Source organism: Falco peregrinus, chromosome 5 (genome assembly GCF_023634155.1).
Source record: "Falco peregrinus isolate bFalPer1 chromosome 5, bFalPer1.pri, whole genome shotgun sequence".
Taxonomy (NCBI): Eukaryota; Metazoa; Chordata; class Aves; order Falconiformes; family Falconidae; genus Falco; species Falco peregrinus.
Window position 1 is genome coordinate 88395529 of NC_073725.1, and position 22243 is coordinate 88417771.

Consider the following 22243-nt stretch of genomic DNA (forward strand, 5'->3'; position numbering starts at 1 on the left):
CGTGACAGAAGGTGGCAATTAGGGATGACTACACACAGCGAAAACATCTCCTCTGCCAGCAGCTGCTGTCCTGGCCATGGGGGCCGGGGAGGAGCGTGTCCCTGCCTGACTGAGGGGTAGCAGCTCTCCCGGCTGGGAGGCACCTGGGGCCGCACAGCCAGGCCCACCTGGGGGCCACACAGCCAGGCCCACCACACAGCCAGGGCCGCCTGGGGGCCGCACAGCCAGGCCCACCACACAGCCAGGGCCGCCTGGGGGCTTGGGCCACCACGGTGACCCCCGCAACCCTCAGACGACACAACGGGGCCCGGCCGCCTCCCTCCTCGCCTCCTGCTAGGCCTCGCACGTCAAAAGGCCCCGCAGGACGCTGCGCTGATGCCCACTTCCCTCAGTCTACAGCCTGCGGAGGATGACGGGTTGATTTAAACGCTGTGGGAGCCTCGCTGTGAGGGGGGCGGCCTCGCACCAGGCCCCGCGCCCCGCAGCCGCCCCGCTCCTGCCCTCACCAAACATGGCAGCCCCGCTGCGCCCCGCCACCCCGCTGCCAGGCGGAAGGAGCGCGGCTGGCGTCACCGTGACCTTCCGGCGTCGCCGCCTCGGAAGCACTTACTTGTTCGAATAGTGGCGGGGTGAGTGGCTCGGCGGCGGGGCGAGGGTTGGGGCCTAGCGGGGCGGCGGCGGGCGTGCGGTGAGGGGGAGCGCCTGGGGGCAGCCCCGGGGGTCGTGGGGGCTGAGGGGCGGGGGGCGGGCGGGGGGCGGTTGTTTGGGGAGCGTGGGTTATGGCCGGGGCGGGGGCGCTGCGTGGGGCTGGGAGTGGGGAGGAGGGAGCGCGGTCGGCTGGTGGGGCGGTGGGGCAGCGCAGGGGGCTGTTGAGGGAGGGCCGAGGAGGGGGTATGGGGGAGGCGGGCTGAGCTGGCATGTGCTTGTTGGAGGCTGGGGAGCTGGGGGGAGAGGAGGGAGCAGCCGGCTCTGCGCTGAGCATCGCTGGCGCCCCGAGCCTGTGAGGTACTGCTAAACTGTTGTGATCAATAGTTGTTATCATTAGATAGTTCTTTCAAAAGCGGTCCCACCGAAGGAACAACACACCTCACGTCTGGGAGGGAGTTTCAGGGGTTTTTTTCCCCCACCTCCTTGTTTTTAGGGTTCTCTCAGCTCTGGATGGAAAATGCAATGTTTTCTTAGCTGCTGACTGCAGTAAGGGTTGATTTTTCCTGTCCCTAGTGTAACTAACTTGGCATAGATGAAGAGTTAGGGTCTTGGATAAGTCTTTTTGTTCCCCTCTTGAGGAAAGGACCTTCAAAGTGTAAACAGCCTTTATCTCCTGTTTGCTGCCAAGCAGTTCTCTCCCTTGGAGTTCAATAACCATGGGGCCGTTGAAAAGTGAAGAAGAGCAGAGCATAATCCTGATCAGTGATGATGAAGCTGAGAACACTCATGGGAGTTCAGTTTTGTTAGTAGACCCACAGGGTAAGTACTGTGTTCTTGTCGATGAAGTTCTGTAAAAGAACTTTTGAAATAAAGTGAACTATTATGTGTTATGCTTGAAATGTGTCTTTCTGCTGCTAGGAAAAAAAAGTACTTCAAAAATAAATGAAATGAGGAGGAACTGCCATTATTTCATGATTTTGGGGGTTTCTTTGAGAGCATTACTTGCCCTTAAGGATACTGCTGTGTGGTTTCAAAATATTACAAACTTAGCTGAGACTGGGCCTTTTCAAAATCAATTGGATTCTTTTTGATTACATTACCCCTGTTTTGGTAGAGGGTGGAAGCTTTGTGTCCCAGGCCACTGTACCGTTCTTAATGGTACTGTATGAAATCATAAGAAAATTTGTGCCTTAAAGTGCATTTAAAAAGTAAATATCAATAGCTGGTTGAATTTGTAATGAAGTTGTAGTTACCTTTATACTGATCTATACTGCATGTTCTCTTTTCTACAGAGAAGTCTGTCCTGGAAGAGAAGAGATCTGAAGAAGTTGTGGATGAGGAATGTGAACTAATAGTTACTTTCAGTAAACAAGCATACGTGATGCCTCATGCAAGATATGACTGTACAATACATCCGTTTGAGTATGTTCAGTGATGTGGAGGTTAATATGGGGGTTTCATTTTCCACATTTAGTCCATCTTGTCCAGTAACCTTGTTAGGTTTTTAACAGCTGAAAGCAGAAGTAGAGTTGGATATGCATGTAACTTGTTTCATAAGTAACCTTCTGGTTTTCAACTTTGTAGGCGAACAGAATGCGATACATGCTCACCCCTTGGAAAAAATGCTGATATTTGTAATCAATGCTACTGCTACGTTTGTGATAAACTAGCTTCTGAGGTAAGCAGAGCTGTAATCAAGAAATGCCCAACTTTCAGTAAACTAAATTACTCAACAGTCTTTTAAAAACTAATCACTCTTAAGCACACTAAAAGAATAAATGATAAGTGAAACTTGATTATTGTAACAGTTCCTCTCCTAAATGTTGACATCTGTTTCACAATGCTACTAAAAATGTGGTCACTGAGTGGGTTTATTTCTAGTAGTCCAGCCAGTTGTTGGAGTGGACGTTCACTTGGTATAAGCAAATGCACTGCCTGTTTACTCACAGTGTATTTCATGAGCTCTGATTACTAAATCAGACTGCTTCTCACTGCACTAGAGAAGTGTCAGACTCTTAGATTGTCCTAACCTAGGGTGACAGCGGGGGTGAGTTTGGGGAGTTGGGTGCGTGGGGTTGGTTTGTTTGAGTTTTCTTACAATTCAAAATTTTCTGAATTCTAAGCAAAGTTGGGGTGAACGCATGAAGACAGTGCTTTGTTACCAATTTACATTGGGAAAGGTGCCAGCCCTAAGTGTCTCTGTAAGGTGTTCAGGAATGACAGTAAATTACTGGGGGGGGGAGGTTATGCCATATTGGCTTCTTGCCCTGACTGTCAAAATACTTCGCTGTGGCTTTGCCTAGGTGTGTAAAGAATTAAATGAGTGGTAGTCCTTCACTCAGAGGAACTAACTTTTTATTTGCTTAACTGAGGGGTGTGGGGGGGGAAAAAAACCCCAAACCTTTGCCTGTTTTTCACATTTTATGAAATAGTGCCAGAATTGGACAACCCTTTCGCTCTGTCACTGCAATGCACACAACAAAAGCAAATTCTGGAAGGACAAGCGTGACTTTGCCTTGGCTGGTGTTCTTGTAATGTTCAATTTGGAGCTCACAGATATAGATGCAGACCTTCGTCATGGTGGTAGGTGTTATGCTGTCATACTGTCCTGGGAGACCTGTGGCTCACCATCACTGCTCAGTCTGTGGCTCAATGTCTGGTCCACAACTCTCCCTGCAAAGGCTTGGTGACAGCTTACTGCTTCTACTTTCTTTGTGGGCCATACTCAGACCAGACATAGGTCTGCAGGTCCAGTTTGTGTACTTTCCTGCTTTCCTCCCTTGGAAGAAGCAACAAAGCTTTCCTGACCAATAAGACTGGGTGTGAGTAACTTGCTAAATATTTCACATGGGGTTGTCTTTGTTTCTTTTAGTTTTGAAAAAAATTAAAAATTGCACTAAAAGTTTCTTATCTGTCTGCTCTCTTAGGAAGTCTTCTAATAAAATTCATCCAGGACCTTTCTGTGGAATATAGTAAGTATCTGGTTGGAGAAAGAACACCTCCCACACAACAGGAATGCTTTTGCCTCACAAAGTTGCCTCCTGGGCGATGCAACATCTGCAGATCACGCAACATGGAGGTTGTATACAGGTAAGTGATGACAGAACTCAGCTACTAGCAGTACATACTGGCCAGTGCAGGTTTGATTTCCTTTAGTCAAGGGATAATTGGAATCATGGTATCTGATACAGAAAACATAGCCGAGAGAACTTGGCCAGTGAGCTATTAAACAGCACTTGGATGTAAGCACAGTTGCTTACATTAAATACATCTTAAATACATCTTAAATAAAAGTTTAAATGGATATCTTGTGCTATACTAAGACACATGATAATATCCCACATTATTATAACCTAAAGAAAGTGTGAAAGTAAAGCTTATATTTTTAGTAGGGTTCTTTTTAGAATGGGGTTCAGCTTTTGCTCAGTGGTATGTGCCTTTAAAATGCTTAAAGTTGTGGCTGTGCAAATACCTTTTTACTGTAACAGAGGCTTTTCAAGGAAAGGCAAGTCAGTTTGCCCTCAAACTGTAGAACGGTCATAATTGACATTTTTTTTGCAAAGTACATCCTTGCAGACACTTTATCTTACAGACTACTTAACTTTCTTAGGTATTCTGGAGTTTTTGCACTGGTAACAAGTTTTTTAGATCAAGCAGAAAAAGAGAGTCCTAAAGCTGCTGCTGTCATGTTTCTGGGAGCTGCTAAGGAGATAACACTTCATAAAGACCCTGCTTTGTAAGTATCCCATTCCACATCTAGTGTGTAATTTTCCTTTGCTCCTCAAAGGGAGGAGACTAAGTGAGAGAGTTCTGATTTTCCATTTATTAAGGGTAAGGACAGTGTAAGGATCACTGCCCTGGCTGCAGCACAGTGAGAGGAAAACAAGTACACCTGAGGGGAAAAATGAGACTGGTTAAGAGGAGGGATTCGGGGGAGAAGAGGGGGTTAAAGGTTGGGTGTGAGAGGAAGAAGTTCAGTGGGATTGAGGAGGGGAGAAGATCTCCAGCTAGGGGAAGGAATTTGAGATGGGAACTGGGAAGAGGGATCATGACAGACAGCAGATGGTAGCAGGTGGGGTTAATTCCCCAGGAAAAGGGGTGAGTTAGGGGAGGGCACACAAGCTGCATTGTGTGAAGAAACATTAGCTCCTGACCTGGGAGGAAGGGAACACGTGATGTTCCTTGGGTAATAAGTTTTATATGCCTCCCCTAAATCTGAAGGCTGACCCATCAGCTGGGAAGACAGCATAATAAATAAATACAAACAGAGTTTAAATACCTCAGTCTTTACTACTTGTGCTGTTTCTTTGCTTGCTTGTATCATGGCTGTTTCATGCTTGATGACTGTCTAGCTTGAGCCAGCTTGCAGAGCTTTGCTTTCCAAAAAGTAAATATTTTGGGGCTTAAATTCAAGGTTTTTTTATAAAGAAGTAAATATGGTCTGGGTTGGTTTGACAGGCCAGAAACAACAGCTCCTCTGCAATTCTTTCTGAGCAGCTGTCAAGGTTTGCAAGGAACAGGCTGGATACATTATTTGGATAGGTCTCTTTGTACCCTTATTACAAGTCCCACAGCATTCACTGTGGTTACGTGGGATGTGGTTTGGCCTCCTCATGGGATGATGATATACAGCCCTTCAGAGGCCCTATAAAAGCAAAGATGTGCCTGTGATGGTCTTAATATGGCAGGTCAGAAGGTTTGGTGCTGCTTGGGTCAGGGTGGGGAGGTTTGCTTCGGTTGGTTAGGTACTGCTGCAAAACTGTTAATTCTAGAACGTGTTTTATGCTTCAAGTGCTTGTTTTTTTGTTTGGAATTATTTTTATTAGCATGATAGCTCCCAATGCTTTTTAAGAAAAAAGGGTGTTCTTAAACAGTTGAGTATAGAGAAGGGAAAAAGGGAGGAAAACAAGCCAAACATTAATTAGTGCTTTTTTTCCTCCCCGATTAGAAGCTGGCAGAACCTTGGTCAAATTGGTTCATTAAAGATAGCTGTCCCTTGTCTGTTGCAAAGGTAAGACTTGACTTGCCATATGAGATTTCAGTGGGATGGTTGCTGGCTGCAAACTTTCTGCTTGCATTTAAAATGCACTTCAAATTACTTCAATTCAAAGGCATAAAAGGAAAAAAGTGAATGCTTTCGCTCTTAAAAGCCAAAAGTAAACCTGCAGGGTTGTATAATCTTACGGTCCTGTAGCATCAGGAACTCCTTATCAGGGAACACAACCCCACTGTACTGTCTTAAGTATTGTTTGAGCAGAGCCAAAGTAGCCGCTGCTGCCTGTGTGTAGACCGTAGATGGGTAGGGACAGGCAGAAGAATACAGACAATAATATGCACCGGCCAGCCAAATGAGCAGGGACCTCCGTGTGCTATCAGGTTTTACAGTTATATGCTACAAATCTGGATTTTTAGAAGTACCACTGAGTTCCTTTCTGTGAAGGGCAAGGGCGATACCTGCCTTTAGAGCCACGTAAGCATTCAGACCCTTCTTTGTTGCCTTAAAGCAGAGTAACTCAATGGGGAACTCAAAGCCAAGAAGATGAATTAGTTTTCAGCTGTAGTTCAGGAGTGTTCTGTAAGGCCAGACCAGAAGGTGGTGTCAGGTAGCTACTTGTGGTTATTAAGCCAAAGAGTAAATAGTGTCTGTTAAAGATCAAAACAGCAGCCTTGTAGTACTCCACTGGGATGGGGTAGTCAGGGATGTAACATAGTAAAGTTCCCCCAGAGGCTGGTGAATGAGGACATCTTGCTCACTTGGCTTAATTCATTTCTCATTTTAGCTTTATATTTCACCTTTAACCCGAAATTCACTTGCAACAGAAGGTTAATGAATTATTAACTTTTTTCAGGAGCACTCAAAAACAATTATATATTCTCACCTCTTATTTGAAACTAATGACAGGTATAACCTAAATCCTGTATCAGTTTTCATTTTAAATTACTATTCTTGAATTTCTTAATTTCTTACTTTAGAAGAACATCAAAAGGAATTTTTTGCCTCCTTCCCCCAGTTTTGAAAGAGTAAACTCTTTCTTGTCCATGTGTTATCCCCAGTTTTAGTTAAGACAAAAATGGTTTCTCTAGCTGTCAAGCTGCCAGGAGCTCAGGTTGCTTACTGGGTTCATCGTGCCTTGCTGCAGCATCTCACACATACTCACTGGGGATCTTTGTTTTAAAACTTAAGACCACAGAACTTTGGTTTTACTGGTGTTTACACATAATAACAAAAGAGCAATGCTGTTGTTCACTACAAATCTTAAAGCATAAATTTAAATATAGATCCAAACTGTCTGACATCTAACAAAAAAAAGTCTAAACTTCTGTAGAATATTTTCCCATAGGATTAAAAAAAACCTTTAACAACTTGATAGTCATTCATCAGATTTTAAGAGATTTTTCTTTTTCTTTTTCTTTCTTTTCTTTTCAAAACATAGGATCACAACACAACTTCAGAGGATGCTGGTGCTGTGTGACTTTCCAAAAAGTTTGTATGAAAAGTTTATTCTTTTTTTTCAGTCCATCTCGCTTCCATGTCACTGTTTTGGCTTCTCAAATAGGTATGTTCTTTGGGGGTTGTTTTTACCAAATATATTTTTATATAGTTACCTGATTGAAAAATGGCTATAGAGAATGGTTCTTTCACTAATAGTGTTAGGTGCGAGCACTTAATACAATTTCATATTACCTGTTTTGTATTTGTCCTGTCCTTACAGAAGTTGTTGTTTGATGCTATGGTTAAGTTGTCCATATAGCACTCTTTTTTTCTTTCCGCCCCCCCAGAACTGAGCTGTAAACCTCAAAATGTTTTATTGGTAAATCTTTGTGTTCTCTAAGGGAAACAAATTGTGGGGTACACACAAAACCTGATTGAAAATTATTTTTGTACTTTCAGCTTGAATGTTGTGCCATGGGACCATGTATTACTGACCACCGTTTTAAAAGGCCAGAACGTCACTGGTCAAAGAACTCAGAAAGGAAGGAAAATATTTCTGTGGGAAGCATTCCCTGTTATAGAGGCTCGAGTGGAGAAATTGGTAGACCAAAATAAGTAAGATTTGGTTGGGTCATGGTTTGGATTTTTCATTTTGTGAACTCAGTTTTTAGATTTTGCATGGTATTGACTGCAGTATAGTGTTTTCCTGACATCGGCAGTTCTATATAATGGGGAAACATATAAAACAAAGACATATTTGAAGATGTACATGCAGGTTGCATTACCTCACTTGCTGGACTTACCAAGAAGGCAAGTAGCTTTTTGAATTTTTTCAAAGCCAGAATCAAGACCTTTTGAACGCTTTAGGACTAGACAAGAATGCTGAAGTGAATCATTTCTTTGTTTACATAGACCCAGCATCATTTAGACATTCATGTTTAAAACAAATTCTATTAATCAAAGGCTGAATAGGTGGAAGACAGCAAAAAATTGTGTGTTCTGGTCTCTGGGTCTTCAGTAGTGTTTATTCAAAACATATAGTCCTCTTAAAGAATTAAACTGAAAGGCAGCCTCCTGCTTTATTTTGCCACAGTACAGAGATAATCTGTGGATAGCTTCTTGGAACCTATTTCAAATTAGTTTTTTTTGCCAGTTGTATTTCTAGCCTATTGTGCAATGTCTCATGTGGGAAAATCTACTGTTTTACTTCATTAATTGTAGTAAATATTTGACCTATGTATAGCTTTGCAGTTCCTTCCTCTTCCTACTTACCTCTGGTTTTTTCTCCCCAGCTATAAAGAAGTTGTTCGCTACCTGAAAGCTGTGAAATGCAATGATAGCAGAGGGTAAATGGCTTTTTTTGGTTTCTTCTCCCACTCCCTCAACTGTTTCTTTGCCCTAAGGTTGTGTCCTAATCTGTGTTTCTTTAATGTGCAGTAAACTGGCAGAATGAGAAGCAGGAGGATTTTTTGGCAGCTGTTTGCTAATTGCTAGCGGTCAAGCACAATCAGATCTATACATACATATTGTAAAACTTTCATGTAAATGAAAATCAAACATTCATTTCTTCTTGTCAGGTTAAGACACCTTCAAGATAAAATCCCATTCTATTTCTGTAAAATTGGAGACTTCCTCAATGCCGCGTGTTCGCTGTTGTACCCCATCAGTGGCCTCACCTGCTGTACTGCCTGCCGGATAACGCCTTTACAGTTTGAGGTCTACCTGAAGATGTTCAGAACAGGCAGCGTCCCCGCTGGAAAGGATATGCTAGACTCTGGGCCCTGGGTTACAGCTGGCAAGTGTGATTTCTCACTTAACATGTATTTAGAACCTTACTTCGTTAGAGCTTTTACTTTTTCATTAAAATTGGTAACATTCTGAGGGACCCTGAACCCAACTATAAGTTGTCCAGACTAAAGCATGGTACGTTACACTAGGCAGGAAGAATGTCTTTATATTTGAGCATGAATCTGTTCAGTACAATTCACACAAACAGCTGGTTTTGTCAGCTGTGAAGTTGTTTTATGGAAAGCAACCTATTAAAAGAAAAGACAAAGCTCTCTTATTACGTCACGGTAATACCAATGGCAGTATGTAGCTTAGCATGATGGTATGCATTGGCCTTGAGAATGAAAACTTCCTGATGGAAGGGGTTTCATGAGCTGTGTATTACATTCTGTCTTTAGTTCAGCCACTGATAACTGTCATCATCTGTCTTGGTGTGTACTACTTGCCTCAAAGTGTATTCTGAAATGAAAGATTTATTTTAGAGATGTTCAACTACTAGGAAAATTCTTAAAAGTATAAGATACTGACAGTGCGTATCGCACTGTGGTGTGATGTACATCATGAAGACTTCATTCTGGGTCACCTGCTGTGGTGGCTTAGTCTAAATTGTATTCAGTTCTTTGTTGCTTTCCAGAATAGCCCTTCACAGTTGATGATGTTTTTCTATTCAGAACCTACAAAATATTGTAAAATAGTTGTAGGCGCTTGTTTAGGTTTTTGTTAGATTTCTGTAGAAACATATCTCTAAGTTGGTATCCTGTTTGTGTTCCTACTCTATAGTTATTCAGGAAATACATGTTTTGGATTTTGTTTTTTTATTTCTTGCAGGGCCGCCTTTGAAAGATGCTGCTCTAATTAAGCATGCGCTCAAACTCCTTTACTGCAGTGTGTCACTATACAGGAATGTGAGTCTGTATTAAAGCTGTTTCTGTGGCCCATTGAGTTTTTCTGCATATTACCTGTTTTATCCAGTTACTTCTCTAATGCAAGGACTTACTGCCAGAACCCTTTTCTCTCTGAATAGTTTACACATCTGTGAACAGACTTGACTTGTAAAACACGTGTTCTGCTGTGTTTCAGCCAAAATGCTGGAGTTCCTTCATTATGGTCTTGGGTAGCAGCAGTTTGCTGGAAAGAAGTGGGCACCTACATCCCCTGTCCCTGAAAGAGCCACCACTTGACTTCCAAAAGGTAATTGAGACAGTACCATGAAACGAGAGAGTCTGTTGTCTTGGTTTTATACAAGACTTCATTTGATTTGGGTATTGGCTCATTCTTTTAAATGCTAAGGTTAACTTTTCAGTGCCTCATCAAATGCTTTTGCGGTATGTGCCAAATGTAACCCTTTGCAGAATGTTGTGATTTGGGAGGGTTAAATGCAGCAGTAAACAAATTAACTCGGCTTGCAACTCAATACCTGATACCGATTCTGTATCTTTTAATGTTGAGATGGATCAGATAACAAAATGGATAGGAAAGCAGTTTAAGAAAAATGTGTTCAGGTAGTCCTAAAGAGTCAGTATTTGAGTATTTTCTTCAGAAGAACAGAAACAACTATCTGTTCAGCATAGTAGGTTAAAATGAAGAGGCTGTGTTATATGGTTTCGTAGTGCTGTAGAGCCCCAGCTTTCCTCGAGTATGATGTTGAACAGGCAACCTCTTCTAAAAATGCTAAAAAAAAAGTAGAAGCACATTAAACAACCATCTTGGGTGCTGTTTCATGTTTGTAGAGTATCTGGGCATCCTTCCTGTTATGACTGACTTTTTCTGTTGCAGCGGGTGCTTGCTGCCACTGGTGGCCTTTTGGAGGAACTGAAGGCAAAAATTAATGTTTCTTTACCATCTGCAATTTTCTCTCCTCATGTAAGTGTGCACGTGGCAGTAAGGAAGTTTACCACTTGTCTTAATTGTGCTTGAAGATACAGCAGTATTAAAAACAGTTGGATTTTTATGAAAAGCTTTTAAGATGGGGCTTGAAGATTTTTTGCGGGGAATCAGTAGAAGATTGTTCTTAGTACAGTCTAAAGGCTAGAGCAGGTATCCGAAGGTAAGAAAACTGTTAGGGTCTGTTCTGGTCTGGCACCATCTTCAACCTAGGACAACCTACTGTATCACTGTCCAAATTTTTGCATTTATAAAGTGGGAGGGCTGGGAATAATTGAGTTTGTAATTAATGTCTCACAGGGTGATCTTGTGTTGTTTTGATTTAAACAGGAGACTATCCTTTGAGACTTGACACTGCGTTTGTCTCAAAACTCAGAATAGCCCAGAATTTCTAAACTTGTTTTGAATGATGGTTTCAAGTACAGTAGAACATGTTCAAAGATGGCTTGAAATACATTCTGTATTAAATACAGGCAATATATCTAAGAAGCTCTCTTGTTCTTTTCTACTACTTTTGAGGAAGTTCAGCTTGCTCTCCAAATGTGACTTCTGGGCCAGAAGTTTTTTTCCCTTTAATTCTAGTTCTGCTTCTGTGACAGTGTGAGACTTCATGTTTCTGTGATGACTTTGAGAGCACGAGGTGGAACATGCTATATAAATAAAGTACCTGCTCTATTCGCCCTTTTTTTGGTTTTCATAAGATTCTTGTGGATGTAGTGTCTGACATCCAACCTGTCTGACTGGAATGGTAATAACTTGGTGCTGATTTGACTGGATGCAATATACAAGTAGTGGGAAAAGGGACTTAAGTACATGTATCTTCTTGTTGATCTCTCTCCCTGTAGTTGCAACATGAGGCTTGTCTCATTCTCGCAGTACAAGCAGTACAACAGATGCTTTTTTGTGATCTTCCATACTTGAATTCCTTCTTAGAGATAGCCCTGGCTTTTGGGGTGAGTCCTAAATACTTATTTGTGTTCTAAGAGATTAAAGCAAATGATATTTAAAATTTGCATAACAGCAACTCGGAGATTTTAGAACATTTAACTTGGTATTGTTCCCCTTTTAGCTTTGTTGACCTTTAATTTAGTCGTTTTTTTAAGAAATTAATGGCAATTTGGTTAAATCACTGGTCTTGTTTTGTCTCTTCCTAGAATAACTTTTGGGCTCTGAGGCTCTTATTGGAGCATCTTTCCTATGAAGAAAATATTCTCCAGGGCACTGTCAACCTGATTTTGAGAGATCTAGATTGTCAGAAAGCAACAATATTAAAACTGTGAGTAAACACTTACTCCCTGAATTCTGTTTGTTTATTGGAATGGTCAGAGCAGTCCTACAGCAGTAATGTTTAGCAGAGATGTAATCCTTAACACTCTGAAACCAGCCAGCTCAGTCCTTTGGATAAGTCAAGAATGCAAATACGGTGCGAGGAATCAATGGGAAAGTTGTCTCTGTTGAACAGCTGTGTTGTTTCCTGGTTTTGTATTGCTCAGGTGGCAAAACCTTGGTCCCCAGTACGTGGGTGAATTCCTTTGCCTGTTCTTGACCTGCAGACATAAAAAGATGCAATCCATTGGCCTGTTCGCTCTGAATATTATTACAGAGAATCTGAATACGTATGTATAAATCTATCATTTTAAAATAAAAAATCACTGTGTTGTGACACTGGTGGTAGTTTTCTCTTAGTTAACAGTTTTAACTCACAATTCAGTTTTTGGTTTTTATTATTGCCTGTTATTAGCAGTTGTAAAAGTACTGAACGTGGTGTTTTGGGTAGATGTGAAATTGTTCCGTGTTACCTGTTGTAACCAAATGACCTTCTCGTTTCCCAGTACTCAATGTTACGAAAAACATATCTGCTCTTGGCAACCCTGACCAGTCATTAAGAGCTTACATATGGTACAGTCTGGGTCTGTTACTTAAATATCACTGTCATCAACAACAACCAAAAACGCTTTAATTAGAGCAAAGCAGTTACCAGACTTTAAGGAGGCTTAATACTGCATAAAACTCTACATAGAGAAAATAGTTGAAAGTAGCTCAAAATGTATGTTATTATGTATCTACAAGAATACAGTGGGTGTACAGATGTCAATGTTTCTTGTAAAATTGTAAGAAACACATCATGTGGTAGTGAGCCTGTCATTCTTACCCTCTTAAAAAGTAGAGAGGCCACTTGCTCTGCAGCAGCACAGAGCTTCAGTGGGTGGGGAAAACAGAGTTCTGAAAAAGCCCAGGTACTTTATCTAGATTACAAATGATAATAAAACACTTTTGAAACCACTAGCTGTTTATATGTATAATCCTTGCTCTCCTGTTTTGCACAGTAAAGCTTTATCGGCTTTAGGGTGATACTTTTAATGTATTGACATAATATCTTTACAATGAATAGACTCTCTGGTTTTTACCAGAAGGCAGAGTAATTGCTTCCTCTGGCACTTTTAATTCACACATAGCTGATGTCAGCAGAGTAATGTTGAGAATTCATCTCTTAACTGTCTTAAGTGGAAGTCACGGACGTGTAAGTTGACCTTCAGTTTGAAATGCTTCTGTCTGTTTCTTCCCGCCAGCCTTTGCTGTGTGTAGCAGTGAAAATAAAATGCCTCATTTCACTCGGTTATATATGAGCTAGGCTGTATTTCATAAATGTGTAATTACATTAATTGTGTTTTGTTTTGTGAGGCTTTACAGTATGCTCTAGCAGTGATCCAAGAGAATCTGATGAAATCCTGTTTCTTTTGGTCAATCTTTGTCTTAATTATTTTACTGTAAATCTGATATTGAAATCGTCTCCGTGTGGGAACTGAAGTGAATTGTTGGACTAGCCTTCTTGTAAAGCTTTGTGTAATGCAAAACTCAGAGGGGCTAAAACTGGGGGCAGGTGTGTCCCTACAAGAAAATGGATTAAGAATCTGTCTGTTTTTCAGGTGTCCATGGGCAAAGCATCTTGGCAACATCTTTGACAATGCAGTGAGTATCTCTGTATTTTAGAATTTAACAATGAAGACTATCAGGGATAACTATGTTACTTATCAATTAGATATTTAAATGTATCAAATATATGTCAATGTCAGTTATTATAACATTATTATAAAAACCAGCGAACTATACTAACTAATCTTTCTCTGCCCAGGGATTAAAGCACCTGCCTCTTGGCACCACAGCTCATCATGAAGTCTCAAAGTTCATAAACATTTGTGAAAAACTGTAATTTGGCAAAATCTTCAGGAATATTTTCCAGTTTGTCTTAATCTCAGAAGTCTTGCTGGAGTCCCTTGTGTTCTCCTTTAGTTGTCACCTCCAAAAGCATTCAGCTAAAAACTGACTTCAGAGAAATCCAAAATGAGATCCTAGGTTAAGATGGTGAACAGTGGCTGTATTTCAACATACACATTGTGGAGATTTCCTTTCTTGTAGGTCTGTTTATACCTTGTTTTCTTCTTAAAAAAACTGGTCTACAGAGAGACGCTGATTGGAGGGGAAAGGAGGAGAGAGAAACACGGATGAAGTAAAAAAACCACAGCAAGTCTTTACTTCTGTTGTGTTGCACAGATGTGCTGTGGGTAAGATGTCTGCAGCAGAACAGCTGCTGAGAGAGAGGAAGTTTTAAAAAAATTAAAACTGCCCCCCACAGATGTACAACAATTACATTAAAATGCTGTTTGCACGCCCTTTTTTTGGTGTGTAATCATAAAAAGTAAACCTCTCCTGGGGCTGAAGGACATTAACGGAATTTTTCTTACTTGCTTCAGTAAACCAGATTTGGGAAGCCCCAATGCAGTAAATGGCTTGTTTGTTTGTTTGTTTTTTAAAGAAGCTAGTTTTCAGCATTTTCCTGTTGTGGGGCGTTGTTTTTACTTTCTGCAATATGTGACTGTTAAGACTGGTGCTGATGGCCTTCTGGGTTTCTCAAAAATCCTTGTTACAGTGGTAAGTTTAAGAGTTAACTTTTGAAATGTGGGGGGAGAAACAGGAATATTTCTAGCCTCTTTTCTTACTCTGCCCTGCTGTGATACGTTGGTTTGGCAGGAGGGGGTGGGGGCAGGAATCATTATTGACTGTATTTTGCACATTTAAGGCTTTCAGTGGCTTTTGCAGCTTTTGTTATTCTAAATAAGCTACACTGTTGTTCAGGTTTTCTACAAAAATGTTCATGTATCTAAATCGATACAATTTTAGATAAAGCCCTATAGAAATACTGTAGTTCTGTTGTCAGTTCTGTTTTGGGGTTTTTGTTATTAAACACTCGCTGTACCTCTATGTCGTGCTGTCCAGGCTCAGCCAGGACAAGCAGAGGTCGGTGCAGTCCCCTGATGCTCAGGATTGTTGGCAGGGCTGGCCATGGGGTGCCTGGTTCGTGTCTGTGCTCCTAAAGATGCACCACGGTGTTTCAAGAGAGGTTTTTCGTGTGCGTTCCCAGTAATACAATCTTTCTCACCTCATCTACCTGAGCAGCAGGAGGTCACTGTTTGTGGTATGGCTGAGGGGGAGGAAAAAAAAAAAAAAAGAAAAAAAGAGGGGAAGGAAGCTGCAAACATTAATCTTTGCAGGCGCTGTGTCTGTGTTCTGTTTGCCCCGAGCCGCAGTCTGGCCCCTAATGCTCCCTGGGCACTCGCCCAGCGGCGCGGGGAGGCTGAGCAGCCAGCTGTGCTGAGGGTTCCTCTGCTGAACTCCACAGCAGCCCGTTCCCAGAGTCCCTGGGTGGGCCAACAGTGGGCATTACAGCGTGCTGGGGCATCTCACTAGGGCTGTGAGAAGTCAACAGCAAAACTAAGTAAGCCTTAGTCCCGCTCAGAACGTGGAGCGGGTGTAGACTCCTCGGTGTTGTCGGATCAGGAGCAGGTGAGGGCAGGTGTTTTGTTACCCCTTCGAGCCTGGATTTACCATCACAAGGAAAGGCTAGGAACTGCTTTTTTATTTACTGTAAGTAAATAGCATATCTATTCATTATTTATCTACCTCTGAATTTTAATGTTTTATAGCAGCCCTTACAGTTAAAAGATTATATAATTATTTATAGTATCCTCACATACAAGAAAAAGACTCTTTGAAGATCTGCACCTGACTTTGGGCATGGGTTGGCTAGGCAGGTACAGACATTACAATCAGCCGTAGTGGAAAACATCTTCCCAGCACCCTGAGACTATGACTAGTGTAACCCCAGAGGTAAATCGAAGGCTGCTCTTGTCTGCTCTGCTCCAGGTAGAAATGAGATGAACAGAGCTCATTAAAAATTGAATTGCATAGTTCGGAGAAGAAAATGGGCACCTAGAGCAGTCTTATCCAAATATTATATTTTAGCAAACCAAACTCAGCTGTTTGAGCAAGTGTATGCACAGCTGATACTGCCAAACAGTAAATAGAACATTTGCAAGTAAGTGCCTGTATCGAAAATAAAATTTCATCTATGAAGGGTGAAGTTCTTAAAGCCTGGAAGAGCAATGCCATCCTCTAGCGCGGGAGCGTGGTGTGCCCGCCTCTGTGGGCAGCAGGCCCGCTCTGAGTGCGTGCTTCACCCCGGATTATGGAAAAGACTTTTGAAATGCGTTGTCAATAAGCTAATTGTTTACAGGCCCGGGGGGTTCTTGGTATAGTTTTTAAAAACAAACAAAACCAACCCCTGCTGTGTAGTGCTGGTAAACCTGTGTGGCCCTTCCAGCTCTGCTGGGGGGGTGGCAATGCACAGCCCGAGGGGGCAGGCTCGGCCGGTCTCTAGATGGGAACGGAGCTGTGGGGCGGGCAGCTTCACCCTCTCGGCCGTGATGCACAGGTGGATTTGTGCAATTAAATCATCAGGGGGTGAGTTTGCAGCCCCAGCAGCAGCAGAGCTGGGGCGGATGCACAGGGCCACCCCCAAACACGCCGCCCCTGCCCGCATTATCCTTCCCAGCCTCATCTGCCGAGGGGGCTGGCAGAGCGCTGGTACCCTTTCTACCAAGGACACTAATTAACCTGCTAAATGAGTTTGTTCCTTCGAAGTGTGCACCAGAGAACTGAGTTATCTAAAATACCATCCCAAAGAGAGCCGTAATTAGCAGCTGGCACTGAGGGCAGACCCCCGCTTCCCAGGGACTGCTTTGCAAGGGTGGTGGGGGCTTTCAACTCATTGCTGGTGTGGTGCGTTACGTCCCCCCCGCAGGTGACATCCCTTGGTCCTGTGCCCCGGAGCACTGGGCTGTGTATGTTGGCCCAGCATCCCCTTCCCTGCCTGCAGGCCAGCTGCTGCCCGGGGGCTCCTCTCCCCGAAATAACAGGGAGAGCGGTACGGAGGGGGGTGCAGGTCCCTGCGCAGCTAGCCTGGGATGAGGAGCCGTGCTCCTCCAGCTGCCTGCCCAACCAAAAATACGCTTTAAATAACTGGACTAAGCAAAGTACAAAAGCGACGCATTGCTGGCTGCCAGATTAACAGATGGCTACAATCATTAATATTGCAAAACTTCAGGAGTTCATAATTCTTTAATCTACAAAGCCGGTGGGGGTAGCTAATGTGAGCCCTGCAATCTGCCATGCTGGGGCCACCAGCCCCCCACCCGCTGCGGCCCCAGGACCCCCACGGGCCGGGCAGACATCGCCTTGTCCTGCCCGCCCGGCCAAGGCTTCCCGCCTGCCTCAGAGGAGCCTGTGGCTGGAGCGGTGGGCTCCAGGAACCCCCAGGCTTGCAGCTGGTGGCCACAGTGGCTCCTAAATGTGGGTGCTGCCCCCACTCAGCCCTGGCTGCCATCAGATCGTGGGAAATCCACAGAAATCCAATAACCTGTCTACAGTGTCATTTTATCGTTAAACCCAAGCCTTTCCCATACTTGTTTGGAGGCAGCAGAGGGGGATTACGATTGATGTCAACAGCCGGATGATCTGCAGCTCGGCGTGGGTATCGCTGCCCTCTGAGCCGGCGGCAGTGGGATGGCAGCGTGGGGAGCGAGCCCGAGCCACAGCCACCCCGGCACTCACGGCACAGCCAAGCCCAGCATCGCTGCTGCAATAAGAAAAATACATTTATTTGCTTTGGGTGAAAAAAAAGCAAAAACCCTCGTGCTGTGGCTGCAGCAGGCTGGGGGTTGGCTCTAACCAGCTCCATCGATCCTGGCCAAGCCCCAGACCCCAGCATCCTCTCCAGGAGAAGAGCACAGGGCCGGCGGCTCCAGCGGGCTGCCGTGGAGGCTCTTACTGCCGTGGATCGATGGGCCATGGAGGCTGGTGCTGGGAGGGGAGCCCGGCTGCACCCTGGCCCTGTGCCCCCAGCACCATCCTGCTGCCAGCAGGGCTGCTCTGCACAGGGCATCAGCCTCCTGCACCGTGGGAATGGCTCTGGTGGTTTGATGCCATAAATATATATATGCACACATACACACATCTGTATGTGCAGGCACACATCTGTATGCATGCAGGCATGAATTACATGTGTGCATGTATGTATTATATTTATGTGTGTATATTGTATATAATGCACACAAGGCATAATAAATGTGATTAAGTAAATTACATAATACAGATGCATATGCATATGCACACAATATGAATATATGTTTTCCACTGTCATATATGTTGTATATATATGCATATATACGTGTGTGTGTATGTGCTAACGTATGTGTGTGTATATATATACACACTCGCTCTTGGTTTTTTAGGTGTGTATATGAGTGCACTCCTATATATATCATATCATAAATATATATATCTGTATTTCACCCTCTCCTTGCACCCCCGGGGCGGGCAGGGGGGTGGGAACACCAGCCTCAGCTCTGTGGGGTGGCACCAGGGGGCTCCAGCCCGGGTGGGTGCAGGGAACAAGCAGCCACCCACATGGCCACAGCCCCAGACCCCATGGCGGGTGGCAGGGAGGGGCTCCTGGGGCAAGAGTGGGGCAGTTTTCCTCTGTGGAAACCTTGCTGCTTTTTTTTTTTTTCCCTTGCTTTTTTTTTTTTTTCCCAAAGCAGCCAAGCTTACCTGAAGTTATTTTTAATTGCTTAATTTAATGAAGGATGGGGATGGGGTGGGGTAGGTGGGCGTTGGTTTTTTTTCTACTTCTTGGTTGTTTGTTTCTGCTTTTGCATTAATTGTTTTTCTTTAATCAGCTAACAACCGTCAGTGGGCTTTTGTTCCTCTCTGTAAGTTACACATTAGTATTTTTTTTTAATTTTGTTGCCCTTTTCCCCTTGTGCTGACCCTGCCATACGTTGTGTACCCAACAGCTCACTTTTTCCATTTACCTTTTTTTTTTTCCCCTTTTCTTTTTAAACCAACCCCTCCCCAGGTGCACCCCTGCCTCTCCCTGCCCCCACCCAGCTCCACCAGCACCGGGGAAGTGAGAAAAACCACAAAACCCAGGGGCAGCACAGCGGGAGCAGCTAGGGGAAAGCCATGGCAGGGCTGGCTTTTGCAGGGATGCAGGGCCTCCCTGAGGTGCTGCCGTGTCCCACCACACGATAACCCCCACCCCCCATCCTTGGGGCCCTTCTGTCCCTCAGGGCTATGGGGGAGGCTGGGGTAACCCCATTTCGGCAGCTTGGCCACCGGGTACCAGGACGCTGCCTCCATCCTGGGCGCTCACATTCAGCGGAGCCAAATCCCCCGGGAGCAGCGGGGGGAGGACGCTCCCATTATCCGGCTCCTGCCGTGTCGGAGGCAGCTGGACCAGCCGTGCATTAATAGATTACCCAGGGGATTTGGGCTCGCCAGCAGCGAGCGGAGGCAGCGCGGGCAAGGCCAGGGAGGCTCGCCGAGCCGGCGGGGACGGAGGCAGCCCCCGCTCACCACTAGCACCTTTTCCAGCTGAGGTAGGTGGAGGGCTCGGCCGCGGTGGTGGGATGCTTCTGGGATGGCTGGAGCAGGGATGGGGATGCTGGTTCCCATCTGTCTCCAGGAGAGCTGCCAGCAGGGACCGGCGCCCCGGGGAGGCCGGACGGTGGGTGCAGGGGGATGCTGGGCTGCGGGCGCCTGCTCTCCTCCCGTGCCTGGCTGTTTTTCCGGAGGATGCTCTGCAGGGATGCCGAGCTGGGGCAGCACATGTAACTGCTGAGCTGTGCCGGTGCATGGCTGGCTTTCACGCCCCCAGCACCCCCAGCCCTCACCTGCCCCTGCGCCGGGGGCTGCAGCCTGGCCTGGGATGCAGGATGGGGTGTGTGGGCACCCCCGGGGTTCAGCCGCCCGGGGTGCAAAGCAGTGCTGCCCTGTGCCGCTGCGTGCTGGAGGGTCTGGGGTCACAGCCGGCCACAGGCAGGGGAAGGTCCCCTCCTGCCACCGATTCTTGGGGTGTCACAGGGAGCCAGGTGCCTGCAGAAGGTCTCATGCAACTGCAGTCACAGCTTGTGCCCCATCAGCTGCTGTGACTCAGTTTCCCCATTGTGCATGTCCCCACCTGTAGAGGAATGAAGGCAGTGGGTTGAGTGACACTGATAACATACAGTGTGGCCTTGCTTCAAAGGCGGTGGGCTGATTGGCATGAACGATGTGCAGCTGTAGTTTGTTCCCACAAAATGGTTAAATAGCCCTGAGGAGCATGGGAGAGGGGCCCTGGATGGAGGAGGTCCCCGGAGGAAGGAGAGAGTGAAGGAGCAGTGTGGTTTGGCCCCTGGAGGATGGAGAACAGCATGGACAGTAGAATCTGACCCCCGGTAAAGCCTTGTTGCAGCTTGCTAGCTTGCTTGTGCTGCCACAATCGGTGCCCCGTGTGAGGATCAAACTGATCTGGACTCCAATCACAACGCCCACAGTTAGCCAGCACCCAGGGCCACTGCTGGGGGCTGGGGGGAGCGAGGGGCTACGTGGTGGTCTGTCTTGCTCCCCAAATCAGAGGTGAGCACCCATGTGAGCCTGTCTGCTCAGCCATGTGGCCACCCAAAGTGCCCCCTGGCCCCTCGGCTAGGCAGGGACAGAAACCCCTGCCCCAAACAGCCTCCGGTGTCTGTTTGCCCTCCCCACCCCGGGGCGCCACCGGCATCCAAATCGCAGTCAAATCTGGCCAGTCTTCGGGTTTTGCATGTGCCCACGGGCACAGCGTGGCTACCAGAGCACAGCGCTGGGCACCTGCCCCTGCGCCCGCAGGTAAGTGCAACCCCGAAGGCTCCCGGAGCCATGGGCTGCTCCGCCATGGGGTTGGAAACAGCCCCCAGAGCGTGGTGGTGTGCTGTCCCCATCCTGGGGGACCCCCTCTTTGCAGGGTGCAGAGCTGGGGGGGCCAGGGCAGGATGTGGCCGTGGGTTATGACACCAGCGTCCCTGTTTGCAGCCCTGCAGAGCCCCCAGCTCCTGCCATGGACGAGTGGGACCTCCCGCAGTGGAAGAAGGAGGTGGAAAGCCTGAAGTACCAGCTGGCCTACAAGCGGGAGATGTCCTCTAAGACAATACCCGAGTGAGTGGGTGCCCACCCTCCCTCCCATCCCCATGCCCCCCCCCCAGCTCTTCTCCACCCACGGCCAGCATTGACATCCCTTAAAGTCACCATCAGCTGCCAAAATAGATTTTCCCTTTATAGTTCTTCAAGCCCACCAAGCCCCAGTGGCAGAAACTGTGCCAGCCCCAGTACTGGTGCCCGCAACCCACTCATGAGCCTTTCTGTAAGCGCTCCCCACCCCCCAGCTCCTTTCCAGCTGCCCAAGCTCCGGTGGTGGCAGGGATGTGGCAGCAGCCGTGTGAAGCCCTGACACCCAGGTGCCCCCCGAGCCCCCCCAGTGCTGCGGGCTCAGCTGGGCAGCATGCAGACACCCCCTGTAGAGCTCAAAAGACTTAAACCTGTAGAAGACAGACACATGCCCTCACCGGTTTGTATCTCCCTGCTCCTCACAAGAAGGGTCTCACAACATCCCACCAGTTAACCCAGCCCGTGGCCCCATCACTCACATGGCGGGAGCGGGGGATGGACAGAAAAAGAGCAACTTTGGTGAAAATGTTTTAAAATGCAATGCAAGAGCCGCCCCCATGCCAGTAGCGCACAGGCAGCCGCAGCTTCGGGGGCAAAAAGCTTCTATTAAACTTGCCTTGTGCTTGCCCCCCCATCCCATAACCAGCTGGGTGCATGGGAGGGTCATGCCCACAGCCCCAGGGCAGGCTGCACCCCAGCACCGCTCCCCACCAGAGCAGGATTTACCCCGGACACTGCAGTTCCCCTCAGATCCCCCCTTTTGCTTTCTGCCACCCCCACCCTGTATCCAGCATCACTCCATCCCTCGCAGCACTGTGCCCACCCCTCCGCTCCCCTCTCTGCAGGTTTGTGAAGTGGATCGAGGACGGCATTCCAGAAGATCCCTTCTTGAACCCGGAGCTGATGAAAAACAACCCCTGGGTGGAGAAAGGCAAATGCACCATCCTCTGAGGGGTCTGGCCCCCCCAGCGCCAGCTCCTGCAGCCCCTCGCTCCCCCCCACTGAATGTACACTTTTTTATTAGCTAGCTTCCTAATATGACTACCTGAACAAAAACCTTACCCTCATCTTGTCTTATTATTTTTAGAAGTGTTTCTTTTTTAAAGGGGGGGGAGGAGGGGGAAGCCTGTG

General features: G+C 46.1%; 2 protein-coding genes across 4 annotated transcripts; both read left to right on the forward strand.

Annotated features, from left to right (window-relative positions):
• Positions 1-447: 447 nt before the first annotated feature.
• Positions 448-14956, forward strand: LOC106112197 (uncharacterized). Its single transcript, XM_055806791.1, has 20 exons — positions 448-629; positions 1340-1467; positions 1941-2070; positions 2233-2326; positions 3081-3231; positions 3576-3738; positions 4259-4384; positions 5597-5659; positions 7083-7205; positions 7541-7696; positions 8374-8427; positions 8659-8876; positions 9698-9774; positions 9950-10060; positions 10646-10732; positions 11599-11706; positions 11908-12029; positions 12247-12369; positions 13681-13723; positions 13887-14956. Exons 2-20 carry the CDS (start codon positions 1365-1367, stop codon positions 13962-13964), a joined length of 2130 nt encoding a protein of 709 aa, XP_055662766.1. The 5' UTR covers positions 448-629; positions 1340-1364; the 3' UTR covers positions 13965-14956.
• Positions 14545-22224, forward strand: GNG13 (G protein subunit gamma 13). Of its 3 annotated transcripts, XM_005229024.3 has the most exons (5): positions 14553-14683; positions 18829-18861; positions 19008-19530; positions 20981-21103; positions 21958-22222. In XM_005229024.3, exons 4-5 carry the CDS (start codon positions 21006-21008, stop codon positions 22061-22063), a joined length of 204 nt encoding a protein of 67 aa, XP_005229081.1. In that variant the 5' UTR covers positions 14553-14683; positions 18829-18861; positions 19008-19530; positions 20981-21005; the 3' UTR covers positions 22064-22222. The 3 variants fall into 3 exon arrangements, with proteins under 3 accessions (XP_055662770.1, XP_005229081.1, XP_055662771.1); XM_055806796.1 differs by lacking the exon at positions 19008-19530 and having other exon boundaries at positions 21958-22224; XM_055806795.1 differs by lacking the exons at positions 18829-18861; positions 19008-19530 and having other exon boundaries at positions 14545-14683; positions 21958-22224.
• Positions 22225-22243: the final 19 nt, after the last annotated feature.

Coding starts and splice junctions, on each gene's coding strand:
- LOC106112197 (XM_055806791.1), top strand. CDS start 1,365: ATGGGGCCGTTGAAAAGTGAAGAAGAGCAGAGCATAATCCTGATCAGT. Junction 2,071..2,232: donor TGTACAATACATCCGTTTGA/GTATGTTCAGTG, acceptor TCAACTTTGTAG/GCGAACAGAATGCGATACAT. Junction 7,697..8,373: donor AAATTGGTAGACCAAAATAA/GTAAGATTTGGT, acceptor TTTTCTCCCCAG/CTATAAAGAAGTTGTTCGCT.
- GNG13 (XM_055806795.1), top strand. CDS start 14,646: ATGGCCTTCTGGGTTTCTCAAAAATCCTTGTTACAGTG. Junction 14,684..20,980: donor CAAAAATCCTTGTTACAGTG/GTAAGTTTAAGA, acceptor CCCTGTTTGCAG/CCCTGCAGAGCCCCCAGCTC. Junction 21,104..21,957: donor TCCTCTAAGACAATACCCGA/GTGAGTGGGTGC, acceptor CCCTCTCTGCAG/GTTTGTGAAGTGGATCGAGG.